The sequence below is a fragment of the Petaurus breviceps genome, unplaced genomic scaffold (genome assembly GCF_028583685.1).
Source record: "Petaurus breviceps papuanus isolate PSGF00001 unplaced genomic scaffold, PetGlider_PUasm1.0 90977, whole genome shotgun sequence".
NCBI classification, from domain to species: Eukaryota; Metazoa; Chordata; class Mammalia; order Diprotodontia; family Petauridae; genus Petaurus; species Petaurus breviceps.
The window spans coordinates 53,278,705-53,300,163 of NW_027187391.1; the positions used below are offsets into that span (position 1 = coordinate 53,278,705).

At 36.1% G+C, this 21,459-nt stretch overlaps 1 protein-coding gene across 3 annotated transcripts in view; it reads right to left on the reverse strand.

The window, feature by feature from the left end:
• GRIK2 (glutamate ionotropic receptor kainate type subunit 2) overlaps positions 1 to 21,459 on the reverse strand; it is an 833,871-nt gene that overhangs the window by 275,917 nt on the left and 536,495 nt on the right. For all 3 annotated transcript variants that reach the window (XM_069077158.1, XM_069077159.1, XM_069077157.1), the window contains one exon: positions 9,966 to 10,172. In XM_069077158.1, the coding sequence (XP_068933259.1) occupies positions 9,966 to 10,172 (207 nt within the window). The remainder of the gene's footprint in view (positions 1 to 9,965; positions 10,173 to 21,459) is intronic.

A 21,459-nucleotide genomic window follows, 5' to 3' on the forward strand; every position in this document is an offset into this window, starting at 1 on the left:
AGCACTGACTATGTGCCAGACATTGTGCTCAGTTCTTTACAAATATCTCATTCGATCTTCGAAACAACCCTGCAAGGTAGGTGCTGTTGCTATTCTCATTCTGCAATTGATGAAACTGAGGCAAACAGGGTCTTGCCCTGCGTCACATAGTCAACATGTTTGAAAGATAGAATTTAAACACTAGGCTTCCTGACTCTAAGGCAGATTCTTTAACCACTACACAAGTCTACCGCTCACCTATATCTACCATGATCAGTCAAATATTTATATCACTCAATGTGTGGCAAAATAAAGTTAATTGTGACAAATTACAGAAGTTGAAAAGTCTGAATTCTATTTTTGCTTCTACCATTTTCTAACAATACCCAATCAATAATTAAATATAATTATATAGCCCACACTTGTCTGGCCATGCCCAGTTTGAGCAACATGAAGGTTAGCATGCCCTACCACAGCTGGGATGTGCTGGGGGTAGAGAGTCTTGTTTGATTGACTGCTCTAGTCTTTAAAACTGATAAGATTGGTATGATCACTTTTGTTTTTTTGCTTCTTTTTTCTACCATGTTTTCTTTCAGTAGTTCTTATTGGCTGTGTCCAGAGAATGAAAATCCCAATTTACCCACAGGGAAGATGCCATGACGAAAGGAGAAGGATGTTTCTGCTTTTGCTCACTCTCTTCTACCCCTGACTCTAAGAAATAGGTCTAAAAAGTATTTGTTTCTGTTCTGTGTTGTTTTTCCTCAGTTTCAACTACTAAAGGTGATCCCAATGGACCAGGAGTTTGAGCCATGGTGAACTTGAAGCCATGATTGTAGGTGAGGTAATGACCAGCTCCAAATGGAAGAACTGAAGAGCCAGGATGCTTAGAACTTGAACCTTAGAGTGGTTTTGTACTTGAAACTAGGGACAATGCTCTATAGGAACTAAGCTAAGCTATGAATATAAACCCTTCCTCTCCAAAAGGGCTGAGGTGTAAAGGGGTAAAAGGATTATTTCTCTCATGTGTTAGCAAGAATAAGTTTGTATGTTTGTGATCATACATTTTAAAGTAAATATTTTGTGTAAAAGCTAATCTATTAGTAGATAAATGAAACTGAGGTGCAGAGGGTCCCCCCTACACTTGAGAGAACATATTCAGTGGGGCAGTCACTGGCAGAGAGCCTAGGTACCCCTCAGTCTCCTTAAGGGTGCCAAAGAAGTCAGGGGGAAGGGTCATCTAATATACCTAACCTTCAGGGAATAGGAGTCATGATAGCAAGTGCTACAATTATAAAATCTAAATGAGAGTAATAGACTTCACTGTCTTTTCACTGACTTTTAAAGATATAGAAATTATTTAATTTAATAAGCATTTAAGTGTCTCCTAAGTAAAGAGAACAAGGTAGTGTGAATAAGAAGACCAAAAAAGAAAAATAAAGAGTCCCTATCCTTAATTGTATTCTTTCTGTCTGCTGCTTAACTGGCCAAGGTTACATTTTCAAAATAGTTTCTTTTTTCTTTCCAATATTTCATGTCACCACATTCTAGAATTTTTTGATATATCAGACTGTTTTTGTTTAAAGTTATTTGTATATTAGTTACTTGCTATATAATATGAACATAAATAAAAACAAAGTAATTTTTGGAACATTAAAAATTGGAGGAATTAGGTAAATAATATTTATGAAAAAGGAGACACTGAGCCCAACCTTGACATAAACCAGGGATTCTAAGAGTGTTAGAATCATGATAGTTATACCAAGGCACAGAGACTTGAGATGGATGAAATATGATGAATGGGCAACATCAAGCTGTAGAGTTTGGCTGGAATGTTGAGTGTGTGAGGGGGACTATTATGAAATAAGTCTAGAGAGATAGACTAGAAGCAGACTGTGAAAGTATTTAAATAGAAAATAGGGGAGGGGTGTGTGTGTGTGTGTGTGTGTGTGTGTGTGTGTGTGTGTGTGTGTGTCTGTGTCTGTGTCTGTGGGGGGAACCTCTTGGATAATCTGGTGAAGCCTATGGATACCTTATTTAAAATATTTTTAATCCATAATTGAATGAAATGCTAAATTTTAGTTAGAGGTTAGTGAAAATAAAGATGTATTTTTTTCCTATCCAAATTTATGGACCACCTAAAGTTTATCTAAAGATCACATGGAGGTCTGAGGATCTCAGGATAAGGACCCCTGACCTAGAGCAAGCTCTGAAGTTCTTTGAGCAGAGGAATTATATGATTACTGTGTTTTAGGAATATCAATTTGGCAGCTGTAAGTGAATTGGAGAAGGGAGAGAACGGGGTGGGAGGAAAGGTATTTCACCACTTTCAAGATTTTACTCTATTTACCCTTCAAAAGAATAATAGTGTATCATCCTTAAAAAAATAAATGGGGGGGGGCAGGTGGCTCAGCTAGTAAGAGCACTGACCTTGAGCAAGTTACTTAACCCCAAATACTTTAAAAAATAAAATAAAAATAAAAAATAATAAATGGGGATGATAAAAGCTCCTACCTCCCAAAATTGTTGTGAAAATCAAATGAGATATTTTTGTAGCACTTAGCTTAGTGTCTGACACAAAATAGGTTCTATGGCTATTATAATTATACATCAGCTGCTGTCCCCAAAGGAGACAATTAGCCTCAGACTATGTAAAATTACATCAGTTTATCCTTTGACTGTTTCAACCTAGCAGAAATAACTCACCAAAGCATAAAAAAAAAACTAACTATAAAGTTCTGTCTGGAACACATAACTTAGAAAACTCCCCCTATAGTCCTTTGGGATCTTTTTTTCTGAATATCTGTGTCACTTGGTATTTCTCTTTCTCTCACAATTCACCTATCTGAGATTTATCAAGGTATGTTAAATTCTATTGATGTTTAATCAGGAAAATGGACAGCTCTGGATAGATACCTTACATCCTACTATAACAGGCTATCTGTAGTAACAGGAAGGAAATGGAGAGCTGACCTGAGCTGGCCAGATTGCTAAGAGGGGCAGTCATCATTGAGACCTAAAGTGAGACAAGAACTAGGAAGGCTTGCATTAGAAAGGAAGGCTCTTAGTGCCCTGGGTTCCAATCTCTTCCACTTAGGGAAAAAAAGAATCTTTATATCTTTGAAAGCTGAATAGAAGATAGGTAAGTAAAAAACTAAAGAATACCAAAGTAATGGCAAAGAGAAGTGGAAAAGCTAGAACAAAAGTGAGAGATATTTCAGATTAAAATTAATGATCTTTTTTTCGGATAGTATATTCTTATTTAAAAATATTCACAAATATAAATCTTCCTACAGGGTTTTTATCACAGGATTGTGCCTTAGAGCTAGGCAGAGAGGCCATTGAGTCTAGCCAACTTATTTTACAAATGAGTCAACTGAGGTAGAGAAGTGACTAGTCCAGGGTAATACAGAGAATGGCAGTAAGGTGACACAGTAGATAGAGCACTGGGCTTGGAATCAGGAAGACTTATGTTCATAAATTCAAATCTGGCCTTGGATACTTAATAGTTGTATAACTGGGCAAGTTCTTTACCCATTTGTCTCAGTTCCTCACTTGTAAAATGAGCTGGAGAAGGAAATGGCAAACCACTCCAGTATCTTTGGCAAGACATGCCCAAATGAGGTTATGAAGAGTTGGACATGACTGAAACATGTCTGAACAACACAATAATAGAGAGAATAAGGGTCTGAGACATGGTTTAAATCTAGAACTTCCTGGCTGTCAGTTCAGTACTATATCCATTAAGCCATGCTCCCTCTCATTCGGGTAGTCAAAAAGCATTTATCAACATTTCCTGTGTATCAGACACTATGGTACACTCTCCCCATTTTTTCTATACCAATTCAAACAACATTAAAGGCTTGAGAATAATTTAAGTACTCTTGTTTCCCCTAATTAATCTCATACTGATATGCTAGGAAGTAAATTGGGTATTTTCTCCACAGTTTTTAATAAATAATTAATGCTGCTCTATGAAAAGTAAGATCATCTAAATAGCCTTATGAGCCCTGAATTAAATCATGAGATAGCGCATGCATGGCCTGAAGCAACAAGTAAAATGATCCCCAATTTTATGTACTATTTGCACTATCATATATTTTTGTCTATCTTTCTTTACTATATTCATAGCTAACCCAACTCCTTAAAATGAGGAATCTTGCCATTCTACTTAACAGAAACACTGCAAGTAAGAGTTGAAGTCTCTCTTCATTGAAAAATACCACACATTCCATTTGTTGGCTTAGTCCTGGTATAGGCATTTTAATTGGGGCACTTAGAAAAAAGAATAGGAATAAGATGCTATGCAGAAAGGCTTCAACTAAGTGTACTGTTCAAATTTAACAGTTCTTATATGACTATTAAGCATTTATTTCACTATTCTAATAAATATTCTTGAAAGCTGAACATTCCCCACATTAGTATTATTTATGTCGGTCCCTAGTTATTTTCTGTGCATTAGAAAAACTGATGAATACTTCAGGCTACATCTTACAAAGCACAAGGAATGTGAACACAGCATACTGATGGAGTAAAAGGACTCTGATATTTAGATAGTCATCAGTCTGACGACTCATAAAAACCACCATAATTCTGTAGATTCTTAATGGGATTTGCAAAAAATATATAGCTTACTACAAATCATATAAGAAATGACAAAGATAGCCAGACTAGTAGGAACATCTCCTAGAGTTATGTTGGGAAAATAAAGAGCAGGTCATCAATAGGAAGGAAAGCCTTCTCACTTCAAATTATGTTTCTGCTCCCTTTCCACTGTAACATACATTTCCCCCAATTCTGTAAAAAGCAGCCAATAATAAAACTATGTGGACCACTTTTCATAGAGTCAGTTTGATCCATTCCTCAACTCTCCATGTGCAAGTCAAATAAATTTTAAGTAGAATCATCTCCCCTAAGACGAGAATCATGTGGAATTGGAGATATGCTGGGGCATTTGTAACCAAGAGAGCTCAAAGTGCCAAGCTTCATTTGGAGCTGAAAGCTGATTTCATAGGCTTCATCTCAGCACACACTAAAAGTAATCAGAATAATAAAAGAGTAAGTTTCTTCAACACTCTTTCTTCTAAATGGTAAGTCTCTTTAATTCTCCTATTGATATGACAAACATCAACTCACAAGAGGAAAGAGGCAATGTGGTATAGGAGAAAGAAAACATGTCCTATTCATGGCTTTCCCCTTCACCAGCTAAGTGGTCCTAAGTGAGTCACCTAATATTTCTGAGCCTCAGTTTCCTCATCTATAAAATGGAGATAATTCCTCCTTGGCATGTTTTATAAGTTGTTGAGATGATCAATTATGATAATGTATATGTCAGTCAATTAACATTTACTAATTGCTTACCATATGAAAGGAACTATGCTAAGCACTAGGATACAAAGGAAGCCAAAAGCCAGTCCCCCAATCAAGAAACTAACCATCTAATGAGGAAACGACACGTAGAAAGAATCTATAAACCCATACATTTGAAATAATCAACAGAGAATCAAGGGAGATCAGGCAAGGCTTCCAGCAGAAGGTAAGACTTTAGCAGGGACTTGAAAATTTCAAGTGAAGGAAGCCAGGAGGTAGAAATGAGGAAGGAAAGAATGCCAAGGCATGGGGGACAGCCAGTGAAAATCCACAATCAAAAGAGGAGAGTTTCTTGTTAGAGGAAAAGCAAGGAGGTATATGAAATTACTTTGTTAACTGTAAAGCATTCTATAAATATTAATAATCCTTAAGGGAGAGAGGCTATATAATGCATACAGTTTCTGCTTATCTATCTATAAATGACTGAAAAAATGTATTAAGCAAGCCTGTGCTATGTGCCAAGCACTGTTTAAATCTATGGGGACACAGATATAAATATGAAGAAAGCTCCTATTTGTTATTCCTAAAGCAAAGATCTAACCATTTTAACTTTCCTGCTCAAGAAGCTCTAGTGTCTACCTATTTCCTCTGGGATCAAATGAAAACTCTTCTATTTGGCATTTAAAGCTCTTTAAATCTGGCTTCAATTCATGTTTTCAGACTGATTTCACATTTCTCTCTCTCTCTTGCTCTCACCCTCTCTCATTCTGTCTGTCTGTCTGTCTTGCAACACACACACATGCACACAAGCACATACACATGCTTTGTTCCAGCCAAATTTGGCTACTTGCTTGACTACTGGGGCACCTAGGTGGTGAAGTCTATAGAGTGCTAGGTTTGGAATCAGGAAAACTTGAGTTCAAATGTGACCTCAGACACTTACTAGTTGTATGACTCTAGGCAAGTAATTTAATTTCTATTTGCCTCAGTTTCCTCATTGATAAAATGAGAATGATAATAGGATGCACTTTCCAGAAGGATCAAATGAAATAGTTATAAAGCACTTAGAATATTGTCTGGCACATAGTAAGCACTAGATAAATGTTAGCTACTGGTAGTAGTAATAATATTTTCTTTATAAGACTAATGCTACATCTACTTCTTCCTTGTCTTTGCACAGGCATGCCCAGAATGTTGTCCCCCTTCCCCTCTGCCTCTTGGAAACCTTAGTTGTCTTCAAGGCTCAGCCTAAGTACCATCTCCTACAAGAAGTCTTTCCAGATCTCCCTGGTCAATTGTACATTCCCCTCCCCCACAAATGACTTGGTATTTGCTTATATGTATATAGTTTGTCATCACTCATCTGGTTTTATAGAATGTTCCAAATGTCTTAGTGCAGTTTTAAGCTATCTTCTTAAGTATGCTTCCTGGGAGGAGATACTGTCGATTTTTTTGTCTTTGTTACCATAGCACCTGCCACCGGACCTGGCAGAAAGTACATATGGGGGCTGGTAAGTAGATGGCCTGAGAGGGAAATGTGACTTCTTCAGGGTCTAGATGTAAAGATCTACTGAGGCAATTTCCAATCAGGAAAGAATGATAATGCATAATATTAGGCAAGATGGAGAAAGGCCATGGTTATTCAAAGAAAGTAGAGTTTCTATTTCATCTTGAAGCAAATATACCAGGAAACGTGGTCTGGCAATACCACATACTGGCAAAAATTCCAAGGATGTAAGACTCCACTTTGAAGTGAAAAAAGAATGTCTTGACTTTCACACAAGTGACAAAATGCAAAGAAAAAAAGGTAACAGTAACTTGATAATTTCATGTAGCAAGTTTGCCAAAATTAAAATCGGATGAAAAGTCCTAGCTTCAACTCTTTGGTTGCAGCTACTAGGAAGCTAAATTTGAGTGGATAGAGTCTGGCCTGGAGTCAATAAAATCTGAGTTAAAATCCAGGCTCAGAAACACTCCAGGTGACCTTGAGCAAGTCACTTAAACCTCAGTTTCCTCATCTGTAAAATGAGGATTACAATAGCATTTGTTACAGTGTTCTAACGCAGAAAAAATGAGATAATATTTTGGAAGATGTTTATCCTAGTGCCTACCTTCAGTACCTTATTCATATAATAAGATTATAAACTCTTTTTCAATAGACTTTATATCTAACTTCCTGAAATTAATAAAATAATAATAAACATATTTAAGATAGATATTTTAACCCTGACAAATGAAATTTGGAAAACATTATCAATTTTTCCACAAAAATGATTCTCCAACTTCCTGGAGTCTATTAAGCCCATCATCATTTTTTCTCACTTGCTTTCCATTGCCATCCAACAAAGCCCACATTAATTTATTATTTTGTTTTCCTTACCAGAGTTGAAATGATTATTTGTTCCTACCTTCTGGCATACCACAGTTTAGAGTATATTAGGGCTGCTATATCAACTGCAAAACTCACTGAAAATAAGAATAATACATCTCTCTGTCTCAAGGATCTCCCCCTGCCAGTCCATCCTGTACTCAGCTGTCAAAATAATCTTCCTGAGGCACAGTTCTGACTATGTAACTCTACCATCAGTCAACTCCACTGGCTCTTTATCACTTCCAGGATTAATAAATGTGTGTTGTACAAAGAAAAGAACAAAAGTCATTTTGAAATTTTGCTAATAACTGAAATTCAGTTCAAAGCTAAGTGGTATATAAAACAGGATTAGGCATTTTCCTAACTATTTCCTTTCTGTTTTGCCATACCTTCTCTCCTCCTCATTCACTGTCAATCTATCTTCTAAGCTTAAATCACCATTAACCTAACCTGTCACATGCCTGATGCCAGCTACAGGGTACATCTTTCTCTAGGGAGCAATCTCACAAAGCAAGATTCAAATAGTCAACACTAGACTATAAACATCATTATTAAGTGATTCCTACCTCCAGCTCTAGCACATGCTGTGTGGGCCCTGAAGCAATATAATTCATGACATCAGATCAATGCAGATTCCAGTTTTCACCTTCACTCAATACAAACAAGATAAGGGGAAGAACCAGGGAAAGATACTCAGGTTACAGCACCATGACTGTCAACAGATATACTGCTCTATCAAGCCTCAACTAGCCTCTTTGTTTATACTTAAATTCAGTGAACTATCATGTATAGGTTGGTGAGATTCAATGCATATCCGTCCCCTTTCCTACTATCTAATTCCTCTAAATAATTTAGCACAAGCTCTAATGCAAACAGCCTTCACTCGATGAAGCTATTTCCAAAGTGTCTTATGCCTTGCACATGGCAGTCTATCTCTAGACTATGAACTTTCACTGCTATGCCCCATTCATTCCTTATCACTGCTTCCTGGTTTCCCTGACATCCTTCAACTCCCAACTAAAATCCTGCCTTGTATCAGAATTTTTTTTCCTGTGTATATGGTTTGAATATGTTACTTGAATGTTGTTTCCCCTACTTTACTATGAGCTCCTTAAGAGCAGGGATTAATTTTTGCCTTTCTTTACATCCGTAGTGTTGGGGCAGCTAGTTGGCACAGTGAATAGAGCACTGGCCCTGGAGTCAGGAGGACCTGAGTTCAAATCCAGCTCAGACACAACACTTACTAGCCATGTAACCTTGGGCAAGTCACTTAACCCCAATTGCCTTGCCTTCCCACCTCCAAAAAGCAAAACAAACAAACAAACAAAGAAATACATTCCCAGTGCTCATTAGAACAGCACCTGAAACATAGTAGGCATTTAATAAATGTTTATTGACTGACTGAAATCCTAAGAATGAAGAATAAGCAGGAGAATGTAGATACACACTTTAAAGTTTTTGTTAATCAACTTTTATTTCTAATAGTATATTTTTAGAGTACTGAGAAAGTCATTTCCTTATACTTGACCCTTCTGGCAATGAGATTTTATTTATACTACAATATAGCATGGTATTAATATGCAGAATTTTTATTTTATTAAAAGTGATCATGACCAGATGCCTTAGTATTAAGTAATTGGCAAAATAAATGCAAATGTGTCTAAACAAGAGAAGCCAGAGACAATGGCATAGTTTTCATAAAGATCAGAGTATGTTTCCAAGATAGGAATTCCTTGACACTGCCAACTGAGAAATTATGCTCTTTTTAGGCCAAAGGGAAGGGATGCCTGACTTATTCAATTATAAACAATTGCCTGTAATTATATCAGTTTTGACTCACATTGGAATGCCCTGCTGTTTTTGTGCACTTTGCTATTTGTTTTATTTTAAATTTGAACTTGAAAATTAAAACACATCATGAAGCTAATTTTTCATATTCTAGATTGTATATAGAATTGTCTCACTCTTATCAGGATAAGATTTGACAGTTATTTGGCAACTACCATGTTTTCCTCCTAGTAAAAGTATTTTTTCAAAGAATTAATAATGTACTTTGTCTATCATACATCGTGATTAATGAAAAATGCATGTTTTCCAGATTCTGATAACACTAAATACTAGTTAACTTAAGATATTGAAAACTGACCATTATCCTTCATATCAAGTATCAAAGACAATGACAATAAGAGTCTTCTAATAAAATGATACTCAATTAACAATAAAGACATGTTCTAAAAATATACTCTGGATCCTGAGAGGCTTAATTAACATTTAAAAAATTATTTCTACAAGAAATTAAAAAACTTACATGATCAATTAGTTCTCGAACCATTCCATTCCACTGTCCATTGACATCATCCTGGGCTCCATATTTCCCATCCTCCACAAGTCTAATCTCATAGGTAAAACCAAGGATGGTAGCTAGTTCCCTGAGGAGGTCAATGCAATATCCCTCAAATCGATCATTTCCATACAGAGGTTTATCAGACTTCTTGAACATAACATAGGGTTCTTCCTACAAAAATTGAAAACAAAGGGAAGAGTTTCAGTTAATCATCATATTTATGTATCCTAGAAGTCACAGAATTTCACTCTCAAATTTTTCTTTTGATTTTTTTTTTATTGGAGGGGATGAAGGCAGGGCAATTGGGGTTAAGTGACTTGCCCAAGGTCATGTGCTCTACAATTTTTAGTATCAATGGCAATTTATTTTGTATATTGTTACTTTCATTTTAACCACATTCTCTATAGTTGAAAGTAATCTATTAGGTCACATTGCTCAGAAAATAGTTTTCTTTGGAGAGACTTGAAAAACAATGCACTTATGGTGTGGATTTAAGAGGTGTCAGACCCCACCTGTCTCAAAATATGACCTGTGTTCTGCCATGTTTGCATTTTTTTTCCTACTCAGTCCACTATTATCCATTCGTTTGGGTTAAATATGAAGGTGAGACATTTTCTAAATCGGTCACAATGAAAAGACACCTTTCTTTAGAGAAAAGAGCTAACTTTGAGAGTCTTATCCATTCATTCCATTAGCATGAATGCCTTCATCAGAATTGGGATCTTGGGAGACACAGAGAATTTGTCCCTGAGGGGACAAGTTACAGATCAGGTAAACTTAATTGTGATGTTTAAATTTGGCAACAAGAAAGCCCTCACAGATAAGTAGGACAGTGAATGTACAAAGCTGGCCTGTGCCAGCATGAAATTGTTATGAAACAATGGGGAGAAAGGGTACCAAAATAGGCAAATGGCTAAAAGACAGGGGACAGTAAGACAAACAGCATAGTTTACACTCCTACTTAAGACTGTCATGTGTTTGAATATGTGGTACTTGTTTGTTTTCTGTGAAAATATAGGTGGGAGTTGGGGGGAGAGCCAAAATGGCGAAGTAGAAGCAGGAAATTCCGTGAGCTTCTGCCACAACCACCTCAAATACCTGTAAAACATGACTCTAAACAAATTTTAGAGCTATAGAACCCACAAAGTGACAGAGAGAATCAAAACTCCCACTGAAGCCAACCTTGCAGGCTGACAGGAGAGATCTATCACACCACAATGGGAGCCAAGCACAGTCTCGCATGAGCCAAGCTAGGCCTGGGGTGGCACTGACCAGCAGCACAGAGGGACCAGAGCAGACCTCAGAAGAGTGAATCACAAACAACTGTGGCTGTTTCCAGATTTCTCAACCCATAAACTCCAAAGAGAAAGTAAAAGGTCAGTGGGGAACTCTGTTGGAACTGGGTGACAGAAGAGCAAAGTCTGGCTCCTACCCCTGGGGTAAGAGGTGGCAAAGGTGTGACAGCTGAAGCTGTGGCATGTGGCTGTCACCAGAGCTCCTGGTCTACTGATTGTAGGGGGATAAAGAGACAATTCTAAGGGTAAATGCTCTTGCTTTGACAGGCTTGGATCTGGATCATGGTCTTGGGTGGTGGTTCTGGGGTATATGGCCAGTGTGCCAGAGCTTTTGGTAGCTGCAGAGAGTGTGCCCTCATCAGACCTCTGACAACATTTGAAAAAACCCCAGTGATTTGGGACAAAGTTCTCCATTCTGAAAGCAGAGTTCTACCATGGCAAAGAGATCAAATGTCAAGTAATTGTCTAGCAAGATGAGCAAGTACAGGAAGCACAAACAGACCATAGAATCCTTTTTTGGGGGGACAAAAAGGATCAAAACACAGAAACAGAAAAAGTCAATAAAGGCAAAAGTCCTACATCAAAAGCTTCAAAGAAAAATATGAATTGGTTACAGGCCATGGAGGATCTCAAGAAGGATTGTGAAAATCAAGTAAAAGAAGTGGAGGAAAAATTGGGAAGAGAAATGAAAATGATGCAAGAAAATCATGAAAAGTGAGTCAACAGCCTGATAAAAGAGACCCAAAAAATACTGAATAAAATGACACCTTAAAAAATAGACTAACTCAAATGGTAAAAGAGGTCCAAAAAGCCTATGAGGAGAAGAATGCCTTAAAAAGCTAAATCACCCAGATGGAAAAGGAATTTCAAAAACTCACTGAAGAGAATAATTCCTTCAAAATTAAATTGGAGCAAATATAAGCTAATGACTTTATGAGAAATCAAGACACTATAAAACAGATCCAAACAAATAAAAAAAAGAAGGCAATGTGAAATATCTCATTGGAAAAATCAATGACCTGGAAAATAGATCCAGGAGAGAGAATTTGAAAATTATTGCACTACTTGAAAACCATGATCAAAAAAAGAGTCTAGACATCATCCTTCAAGAAATTCTCAAGGAAAATTGCCCTGATATTCTAGAACCAGAGGGCAAAATAGAAATTGAAAGAATTCACTGATCACCTCCTGAAAAATATCCCAAAAAGAAAACTTCTAGGAATATTTTAGCCAAATTCCAGAGTTCTCAGGTCAAGGAGAAAATATTACAAGCAGCCATGAAGAAACAATTTGAGCATTATGGAAACACAATCAGGATAACATAAGATCTAGCAGCTTCTACATTAAGGGATTGAAGGGCTTAGAAGATGATATTCTGGAGGTCAAAGGAGCTAGGAATAAAACCAAGAATCACCTACCCAGAAAAACAGAATATAATGTTTCAGAGGCAAATATGGAATTCATTGAAACAGAGGACTTTCAAGCATTCTTGATGAAAAACCAGAATTGAATAGAAAATTTGACTTTCAGATACAATAAGCTAGAGAAGCATGAGCAGGTAAACAGGGAAAAAATCATAACAAACTTATTAAAGTTGAACTATTTACATTCCTACATAAAAAATGATAATTGTCATTCATGAGACTTTTCTCAGTATGAGCATAGTTGAAGGGAATATATGTGTGTGTATATGTATGTGTGTGTGTGTGTGTGTATACACACATATGTTTATATAGGAGAGCATATGTGCATATTAATACATATGTGAGTATATATGTGTACATGTATACATAGACAGAGGGCATAGGATCAGTTGAATAGGAAGGGATAATATCTAAAAAATAAAATTAAGAGGTGAGAAAGTTATATGATGGGAGGAGTTAGAGAGAGATAGAAGGGGTAAATTATCTCATATAAAAGAGGCAAGAGAGAACTGTTACAATTGAGGGGAAGAACAGGAAGGCTAAAGGGAATGGATGTACTGTACAATCATTGATTTTGGCTTAAGGAGGGAATACCATACACACTCAATTTGGTATCTTTCCCTACAGGAAAGCAGGAGGGTAGGGGATAAGAGGGAGGATGATAGAAGGGAGGACAAATTGGGGGAGAGGTCTAGTTAGAAGCACACACTTTTGAAAAGGGACAGGGTCAAAGTAGAGAATAGGATACATGGGGGGGGGTAGGATGGAGGGAAATATAGTTAGTCTTTCACAATATATCTACTATGGAAACATTTTGTGTAACTACACACTTACAACTTATATTGAATAGCTTATCTTCCCAGTAGGGGTAGGTGAGGAGGGAAGAAGGGAAAGAATCTGAAATTAAAATTTTAAAAACAAATGTTTAAAATGATTGCTTTTTACATGCAACTGGGAAATAAGATATATAAGCACTGGGGTATAGAAATCCATCTTGCCCTACTAGAAATTAGGGTTAGAAGTTAGGTGATGGGGGAGAATATAAAAGAAAACAGTTTGGAAGAGGGGGTATTCAGTAAGCTTGCTATCTTGTGGTGTGGGGTAGTGGAAAGATGGGGAAAAAACTTGTAACTCAAAATGTTGGGGAAATGAATGTTGAAAACTAAAAACAAACAAATTTTTTAAAAAAATTTTAAAAAGAAAATATAGATGAAGGGGCAGGTAGGTGGCTCAGTGAATAGACCATTGCCCCTGGAGTCAGGAAGACCTAAGTTCAAATCCAGAATCAGACACTTGACACAGTTACTAGCTGTGTGACCTTGGTCAAATCACTTCATCCCAATTGCCTTGCTTTCTCCCTCTAAAAATAAAATATGGATGAGACTGTGACCTAACTTTTTTATACTAAACAAATACAATAGATTACCTGGAATCAACTGCTCTTTGTCAAATCTGTACTAACTCACATAGATATTGTAGATTGTTTATATTTTTTAATATCTTTACATGGTTTGGTTTTATTTTTTTCTTTCCCCTATCTTAATAAAAGGAGTACAGATCTAAAGAGTCATGAGGACTTGAAATATCTTAAGTGATTTTCATCCTTATTAATGAGTATCACTAATTTGTTGCCCTACAAAATGACATCTTTTCTATTCAATTGATTGATGCAATCAAAATCTCAATGTCTTAAAAGAATCTGATGTGAACATTTTACCCTACAAAACCTTTATCTCTGGTATAACATATTGTCTTTTTCCCCAATAAAAATTTTAACATACTTTTAATAACATAAGGCTTAGTAAGAGTAGTTCATTTTACATTTCAGTTTAAAAGAGAGATAAAGGTAGAAGCATCAGAGAATAATTCAGTAAAGTTTTATTTTGTTCTCCAGATAAAGTTTGGCACTCTAAAACTTTCTTTGTTGTTACTTAGAAATATTATTATGAAACAATGGTTAAATTGCTTTGGCCTAGAGCTAACTGAAACACTTAGGATAATGAGAAAAGAATTAGTAAAATTTGAAGGAGTGTTTTCTTTTCTTTTTTTCTCCATTTTCTATGTAAAGTGTGTAGGAACAGCCCTGAAATGATTTTCAAAAATAATTTTGGCACTGGATATTCTGTTTAGATGGTAAAACAACATTAAGAGTAGAGTACTGAATTTAGCAATTTTACTGCCTCCTCTTAATTATCCTGTCAGTAGAAAGAATGAGGAGTTAGCATTTTCCTTCCTTCCTTCCTAAAGAAGTTCAGTGTAGCCCACAGTTTCTCCCTCCTCATCTCAAGACTTCATAATAGAGGATTTCAATATATATATTTATAATCCCTCAAATCCCCTAACTTCCCAGTTCCTCACTCTATTCAATTTTCATGACCTACATTTTTACTTCATAGGAGCTACAGAAATGATGACATCCTTGATCCTGCCATCTTCCACAACTGTTCTATTTCCTTGCATATAAACCCTGAAATTTATTTTCCCTTTTTTATTCCCTCATTCCCTATGACTTACAATGCTTAACTCTGAGCTTCATCCTCAATGTCATCTCCATTACTTCCACCCCTCAGTTCTTTCTCAAGTCATTAATTACCTTTGCACTGTGTACACTCTCCTCCCTTCTCCTCAGTGAGATAATTCAATTCTATACTGTTCTCTTTCATTGAATCCCTTGTTCCTTTTTCCTATCACAAACCATGCCTTGCAAAACCCAATGATGGATCTTGATCACATGAGGCTTAACAGACTTGGAGGAAATCATGAAACAATAATTTCCACTATGCCCACTACAAATTAATATTATGTAATTTTAACTGAGTGCCCATTGTATAAAGGCAAACATTTCATTTTGCCCTAATTCTTTTCACTACTCTACTCTCCACAGAGGCTTCAGTCCTTCTACAACAACCCTACCCACAACCACTGAGCTAAGGACCTTACCTCAACATTCAATGAGAAAAATTGAGATCATTCACCAAAAGTTCCATCTTGCTCACAATCTCACATCATTGAGACATCCATTCACCAAAAGTTCCATCTTGCTCACAATCTCACATCACTGAGACATTTTCCTCTATTCTTCATTCCAAGCTCACATAAAGAAGCAGCCCTTCTACTACCCAAAGCCAACCCTTCAACATGGGCATCTTATCTCCTGACTTTTCCAGTAAACTACCTTCATTATCCTTCCCACCTTCTCTCTCATAGCTTCCCCTTCTCTCTATCTACTGGTTTCTTCCCTGCTACATGAAAATATGCCTGTCTAACTTCCTACTCTTAAAAACCCCTCTCTTCATCCCATCATTCCCAGCAATTATCTTCTTATATCATACCTCCTAACTTTGGTTAAATGCATTAAGAGCATTATTTTACATTTGGTTCCTCTACTTCCTCCCCTCTCATTCAATTCTAAACACTCAATATCAAACTAGTTGAATAAAAATGAGAAGATATTATATAATAGTAAAAATCAAAGTTTTATTTTAATCTAGTTGTAGATATCTAAAAATAATGAGAAGTAGGTAAAAGAACAGAAATTAACAGACTTTTTTCATTTCCAAAGAAATTTTTACCAATTTTAATCTATTACTACAAGGACACCAAAAGAGTCTAGAAATTCACTCAGCCTTGACCTCTTGATGTCTTCACCAAGCAGAGAGATAAACAAAGAAAATAACTTAAAGTATAAAACGCTTTTAATTCAAAATTTTATTTTTTCCAAATATATGTTTAAAATAATTTTTAATTCAGTTTTTTTAATGTTGAGTTCCAAATTCTCTTGCTTCCTTACTCCCATCTCCCTTCCTTTAGTCCTCCCTCTCCTCTCCCTTTGCTGAAAAGCCAAAAAATTTTATATAGGTTATACATATGTAGTTAGGAAAAAACAGAATTCCATATTTTTCATGGTGTGAAAGAAAACACAGATTAAAAAAAAAAACAAAAACAACAACAACACCCCAAGAAAAATAAAGTAAAACATATTATGCTTCAATCTTCTTTCAGACTCCATCAGTTCTTCCTCTGGAGATATACAGGATTTTTTCATCATAAGTCATCATTGAATTACCGAGAATAATTGAGTTATTCACAGTTGATCATCATACAATATTGCTGTTATTGTGTACAATGTTCTCCTGATTCTATTCATTTCACTTTATACCAGATCATGTAAGTCTTCCTAGTTTTTCCCGCAAGTATCTTGCTCATCATTTCTTATAGTACTGTAGTATTCCATCATAATCATGTACCACAGCTTGTTCAGTTATTTCCCAATTGATGTGCATCCCCTCAATTTCCAATTCTTTGCCAACACAAAAAGAGCTGCTACAAATATTTTTGTATATATAGGTCTTTTTCTTTAAAAATAAACATTTGGGAAATAGACCAAAGAGTGATATTGCTGGGTCAGAGGATATGCATGGTTTTATAGCCCTTTGGACATAGTTCTGAATTGCTTTCCAAAATGGTTGGATCTGTTAACAACTCCAGCAACAATACTTTAATGTTCCAATTTTCCCACATCTCCTCCAACATTTGTCATTTTCCATAATTAATGAATCTGACAGGTGAAAAGGGGGTATATCTGATTTGTTTTAATTTGCATTTCTTGAATTAATAGTGACAGAGCATGTTTCATATGATTATTGATAACTTTGATATCTTCATCTGAAAACTGCCTATCCATATCCCTTGTGAACTTATTAATTGGGGAATGACTTGTATTCGTATCAATTTGATGAAGTTTTCTATATATTTGAGAAATGAGGCCTTTAGCAGAGAAACTTGCTGTAAATTTTTCTTTCACAATTATGATTAGTGTATTTTTCTTCATATCATTTTCCTGCTTTGTATACTATTATCTTTCTCTCCCTTTCACCCTGTTCCTCCTCAAAAGTGTTTTGCTTCTGATCACCACCTACCTGAAATCACCCTTCCCTCTATTAGTCATTCTCCCTTCTCATGTCCCCTTTCTCTCCAATTTCTCTGTAGGGTAATATAGATTTCTATGCCAAGTGAATGAGTGCATTATTCTCTCTTTGAGCCAATTCTGTAGAGAGTAAAGTTCAAGCAGTCTGCCACCACAAACCTATCTTCCCCTCCATTGCATAAGCTCTTTCAAGCCTCTTTTTTGTGAGATAATTTAGCCCCATTCTGCCTCTTCTTTGTCCCTTCTCCCTATACATCCTGCTTTCTCACCCCTTATCCCATTAGAGTCAACTCACATTCATGCCCTCTGTCTATGTATGCTTTCTAACTGACTTAATAACGAAAAAAAAATTCTTAGGAGTTACAAGTATCATCTCCCCATATAAAATGTAAAAAGCTTAATCTTATTAAATCCCTTATGATTTCTCTTTACTGTTTACTTTTTTATTCTTCTCTTGAGTCTTGTGTTTAAATGTTAGATTTTCTATTCATCTATGTTATTTTCATCAGAAATGCTTGAAAACTCTCTATTTCATTAACTATCTATTTTCCCTCCTGAAGGATTATATTCAGTTTTGCTGGGTAGGTAATTTACTGGGTTGTAATCCTAGTTCCTTTGCCTGCCAAAATATTTTTCTCCAATCACTTTGATCATATTATTTAGAAGTTGTTAAAATTTTAATTATCCTGATTGTGGCTTAGCAATATTCCAATGATTTCTATCTGGCTGCTTAGAGTAGTTTCTTCTTAAACAGGAAGCTCTGGGATTTGGAAGCAATATTCCTATGAGTTTTCATTTTGTGATCTCTTCCAAGAGGTAATTGGTAGATTCTTTCCATGTTTATTTTACTATCTAGTTCTAGGATAGGAAGTTTTCCTTGAAAATTTCTTGAAATATGATGTCTAAGATCTTTTTTTTTATTGTGATTTTCTGGTAGCTCAATAATTCTTAAATTATCTCTCATTAATCTATTTTCTAGGTCAGTTATTTTTCCAATGAGATACTTCACATTTTCTTCTTTTTTGCTTTCTTTTAGTTTTGTTTTATTGTTTCTTGATGTCTCATTAAGTCATTAACATCTACTTGCTCATTTATAATTTTTAATGAATTACTTTCTTTGGTGAGTCTTTGTATCTCCTTTTCCATTTGACCAATTCTACTTTTTAAGTAGTTCTCTTCAGTGATTTTTTTACATCTTTTATTTTCCTTTTGGCCAATTCTGCTTTTTTAAGAAATTCTCTTCAGTGTATTTTTGGGCCTCCTTTACCACTTGGATTATTCTGTTCTTTAAAATGTTATATTCTTCAGCATTTTTGTGACTCATAATTTTCTTGCTTTACTCTCATTTTCCCCCCATTTTTACTCTGCTTCTCTTATTTAATTTTTAAAATCCTTTTTGAGTTCTTCTAGTCCCTTTGAAATCTAATATCAATTCACATATTTTCTTTGAGGCATTACATATATCTGTTTTTAATCACATTCTTTCTTTGTTATCAGTTCACTTTTCTAACATATTTTTTGACTTTTAATTTTATGTTACCATTGAGTTCTGCTCATGAAGTGGAGAGGGAACTTTCCAAAAATTCAGATTTTTCTACTGATATGTTCAGAGTTTGTTCTGGGGTGCTGTGAGTTTTCAGTTTTTCCAAGCTGCTATGATCTAAGGAAAGGTGGGATCGCTGTTCTCCCGGTCTGTGAGTGACCAGAAGCACTCTTTTCTGCCCTAGAATTGTGACCTGGGCTCCTTCTCCCATGCGGTCACATGCTCTAGTGTGCTAGCACTCCTCCATGCTTTGTGACTGTGACCCAGAACACAGAACGGCAATTTAACACAGTGTTATAAATAAGGCCAGCAAAGCCTTCTTCTAACTAGCTGTCTAACTGCACCCTCTGTGTGCTGAGAGTTCAGAAAGCTGCTGCCTCCAAATCTATATAAAATCATTTTTTGGTCAAGGGATATGAGCAGGCAGTTTTCAGATGAAGAAATTGAAGTATCTGTAGTCATAAGGAAAAAAAATGCTCTAAATCACTATTGATTAGAGAAATACAAATCAAAACAACTCTGAGGTTACCACACCTATCAGATTAGCTAACATGACAACACAAGAAAATGATAAATTTTGGAGAAAATATGGGAAAACTGGAACATTAGCACATTGTTGGTAGAGTTGTGAACTGATACAACCATTCTGGAGAGTGATTTGGAATTATGCCCAAAGGCCTATAAAACTGCGATTACCCTTTGACCCAGCAATACCACTTCTAGGTCTGTATCACAAAGAGATCACAAAAATGGGAAAATGACCCACATGGACAAAAGCATTTATAGCAGTTCTTTTTGTGGTGGCCAAAAATTGGAAATTGAGGGGATGCCCATCTCCCAGGAAATGGCTTAACAAGTTATGCTATATGAATGTAATGGAATACTATTTTTCTATAAGGAATGATGAGCAGGTAGACTTCAGAAGGACCTGGAAAGATTTACATGAACTGATGCTGAGTGAATTGAGCAGAACCAGGAGAACATTGTACACAGTAAAAGCAACACTGTGTGATAATCACCTTTTATAGACTTGGCTTTTCTCAGTAATGCAAAGATCTAAAACAATTCCAAAAGATCCATGATGGAAAATGCTATCCACATTCAGAAAAAGTACTATGGAATCTGAAAGCTGTTTGAAACATACTCTTTGCTCTCCTTTTTGTTTCTTTCTTCTTTCTTGTGGCTCCTCCCATTAGTTCTAATTCTTCTTTACAGCATGACAAATATGAACATTTAAAAATCAGTTTAATATTTTATGAAAAAATATGATGAAAGATTATGAAGAGGAAAAATTAGAATCATCAGAGGAATAATGGATTGATACAAAGACTGGTATAATTGGATCGACTTCTGGGAGCCAAGATGGTGGAGTAAGCAGTAAACCATTTTCACTTTCCTTTATTGACCTCAGAAAATATACCCCTCAAGAAAAAAAAAAAAAACCTGGAATGGCAGAGCCAGCAGAAGGACAGGGTGCAACAGTCTTTTCCCTTAGGAATCTTGGCGGATTAATAGAAAAGGTCCCTCTAACTCTGTTGGAAGAGGAGCAGTACAAGATGGGAGGCATCCTGGCAAGCCAGTGAATTGGTTAATGAGAGCCCAATCCTTAGAAAATACATAGAACTCTAATTCATTTCCCAATTCAAATTCAACATGTAGAAAGTTAGGTGAGACTACTTATGGTGATGAATGACTGAGGGTGTTACACTGTAGTGATGAATCTTCTTATTGGATGAGGAGATGGACATGAGAGTGCATATAAAAGGTTTGAGCTGATGATCTCTTGTTTTCAAGTTATGTAAGAATGCTATGAGCTTCCAAGCAGGAAAGGAATTAGCACACTAGAGCATGTGACCACAGGGGAGAAGGGACCCAGGTCACAGTTTCTTCGGTTTCTTTTTGTTTGTTTGTTTTTGTTTCTTTCTTTTTTTTTTTTCCTATCTCCACTTCATACAAGAATGGATATCTAGAGAAAGTATTGCCCAGGCTGTGATAGTGGTAGCTTCTAAAGTTCTGAAGAGCTATCAGAGATTCCCTTAGTTACCAGAGTCAACAGTAGAGACCCCCTGGATCTAAGTGCAGCAAGAGCTGAGACAAGTGAGGATTCAGCCCTAAGGAGTAAACTGCTTACCCCTTATCACTGGGTTGACTTATCAAGGGAGATGCCATGTCATCCATGAGCTAGGTACACTAAGGGAATGAGTGACTTGTCCATCACTCATGCCATATTTGCAAGATATTCAACTAAGTTACATCATACTGAGGACAT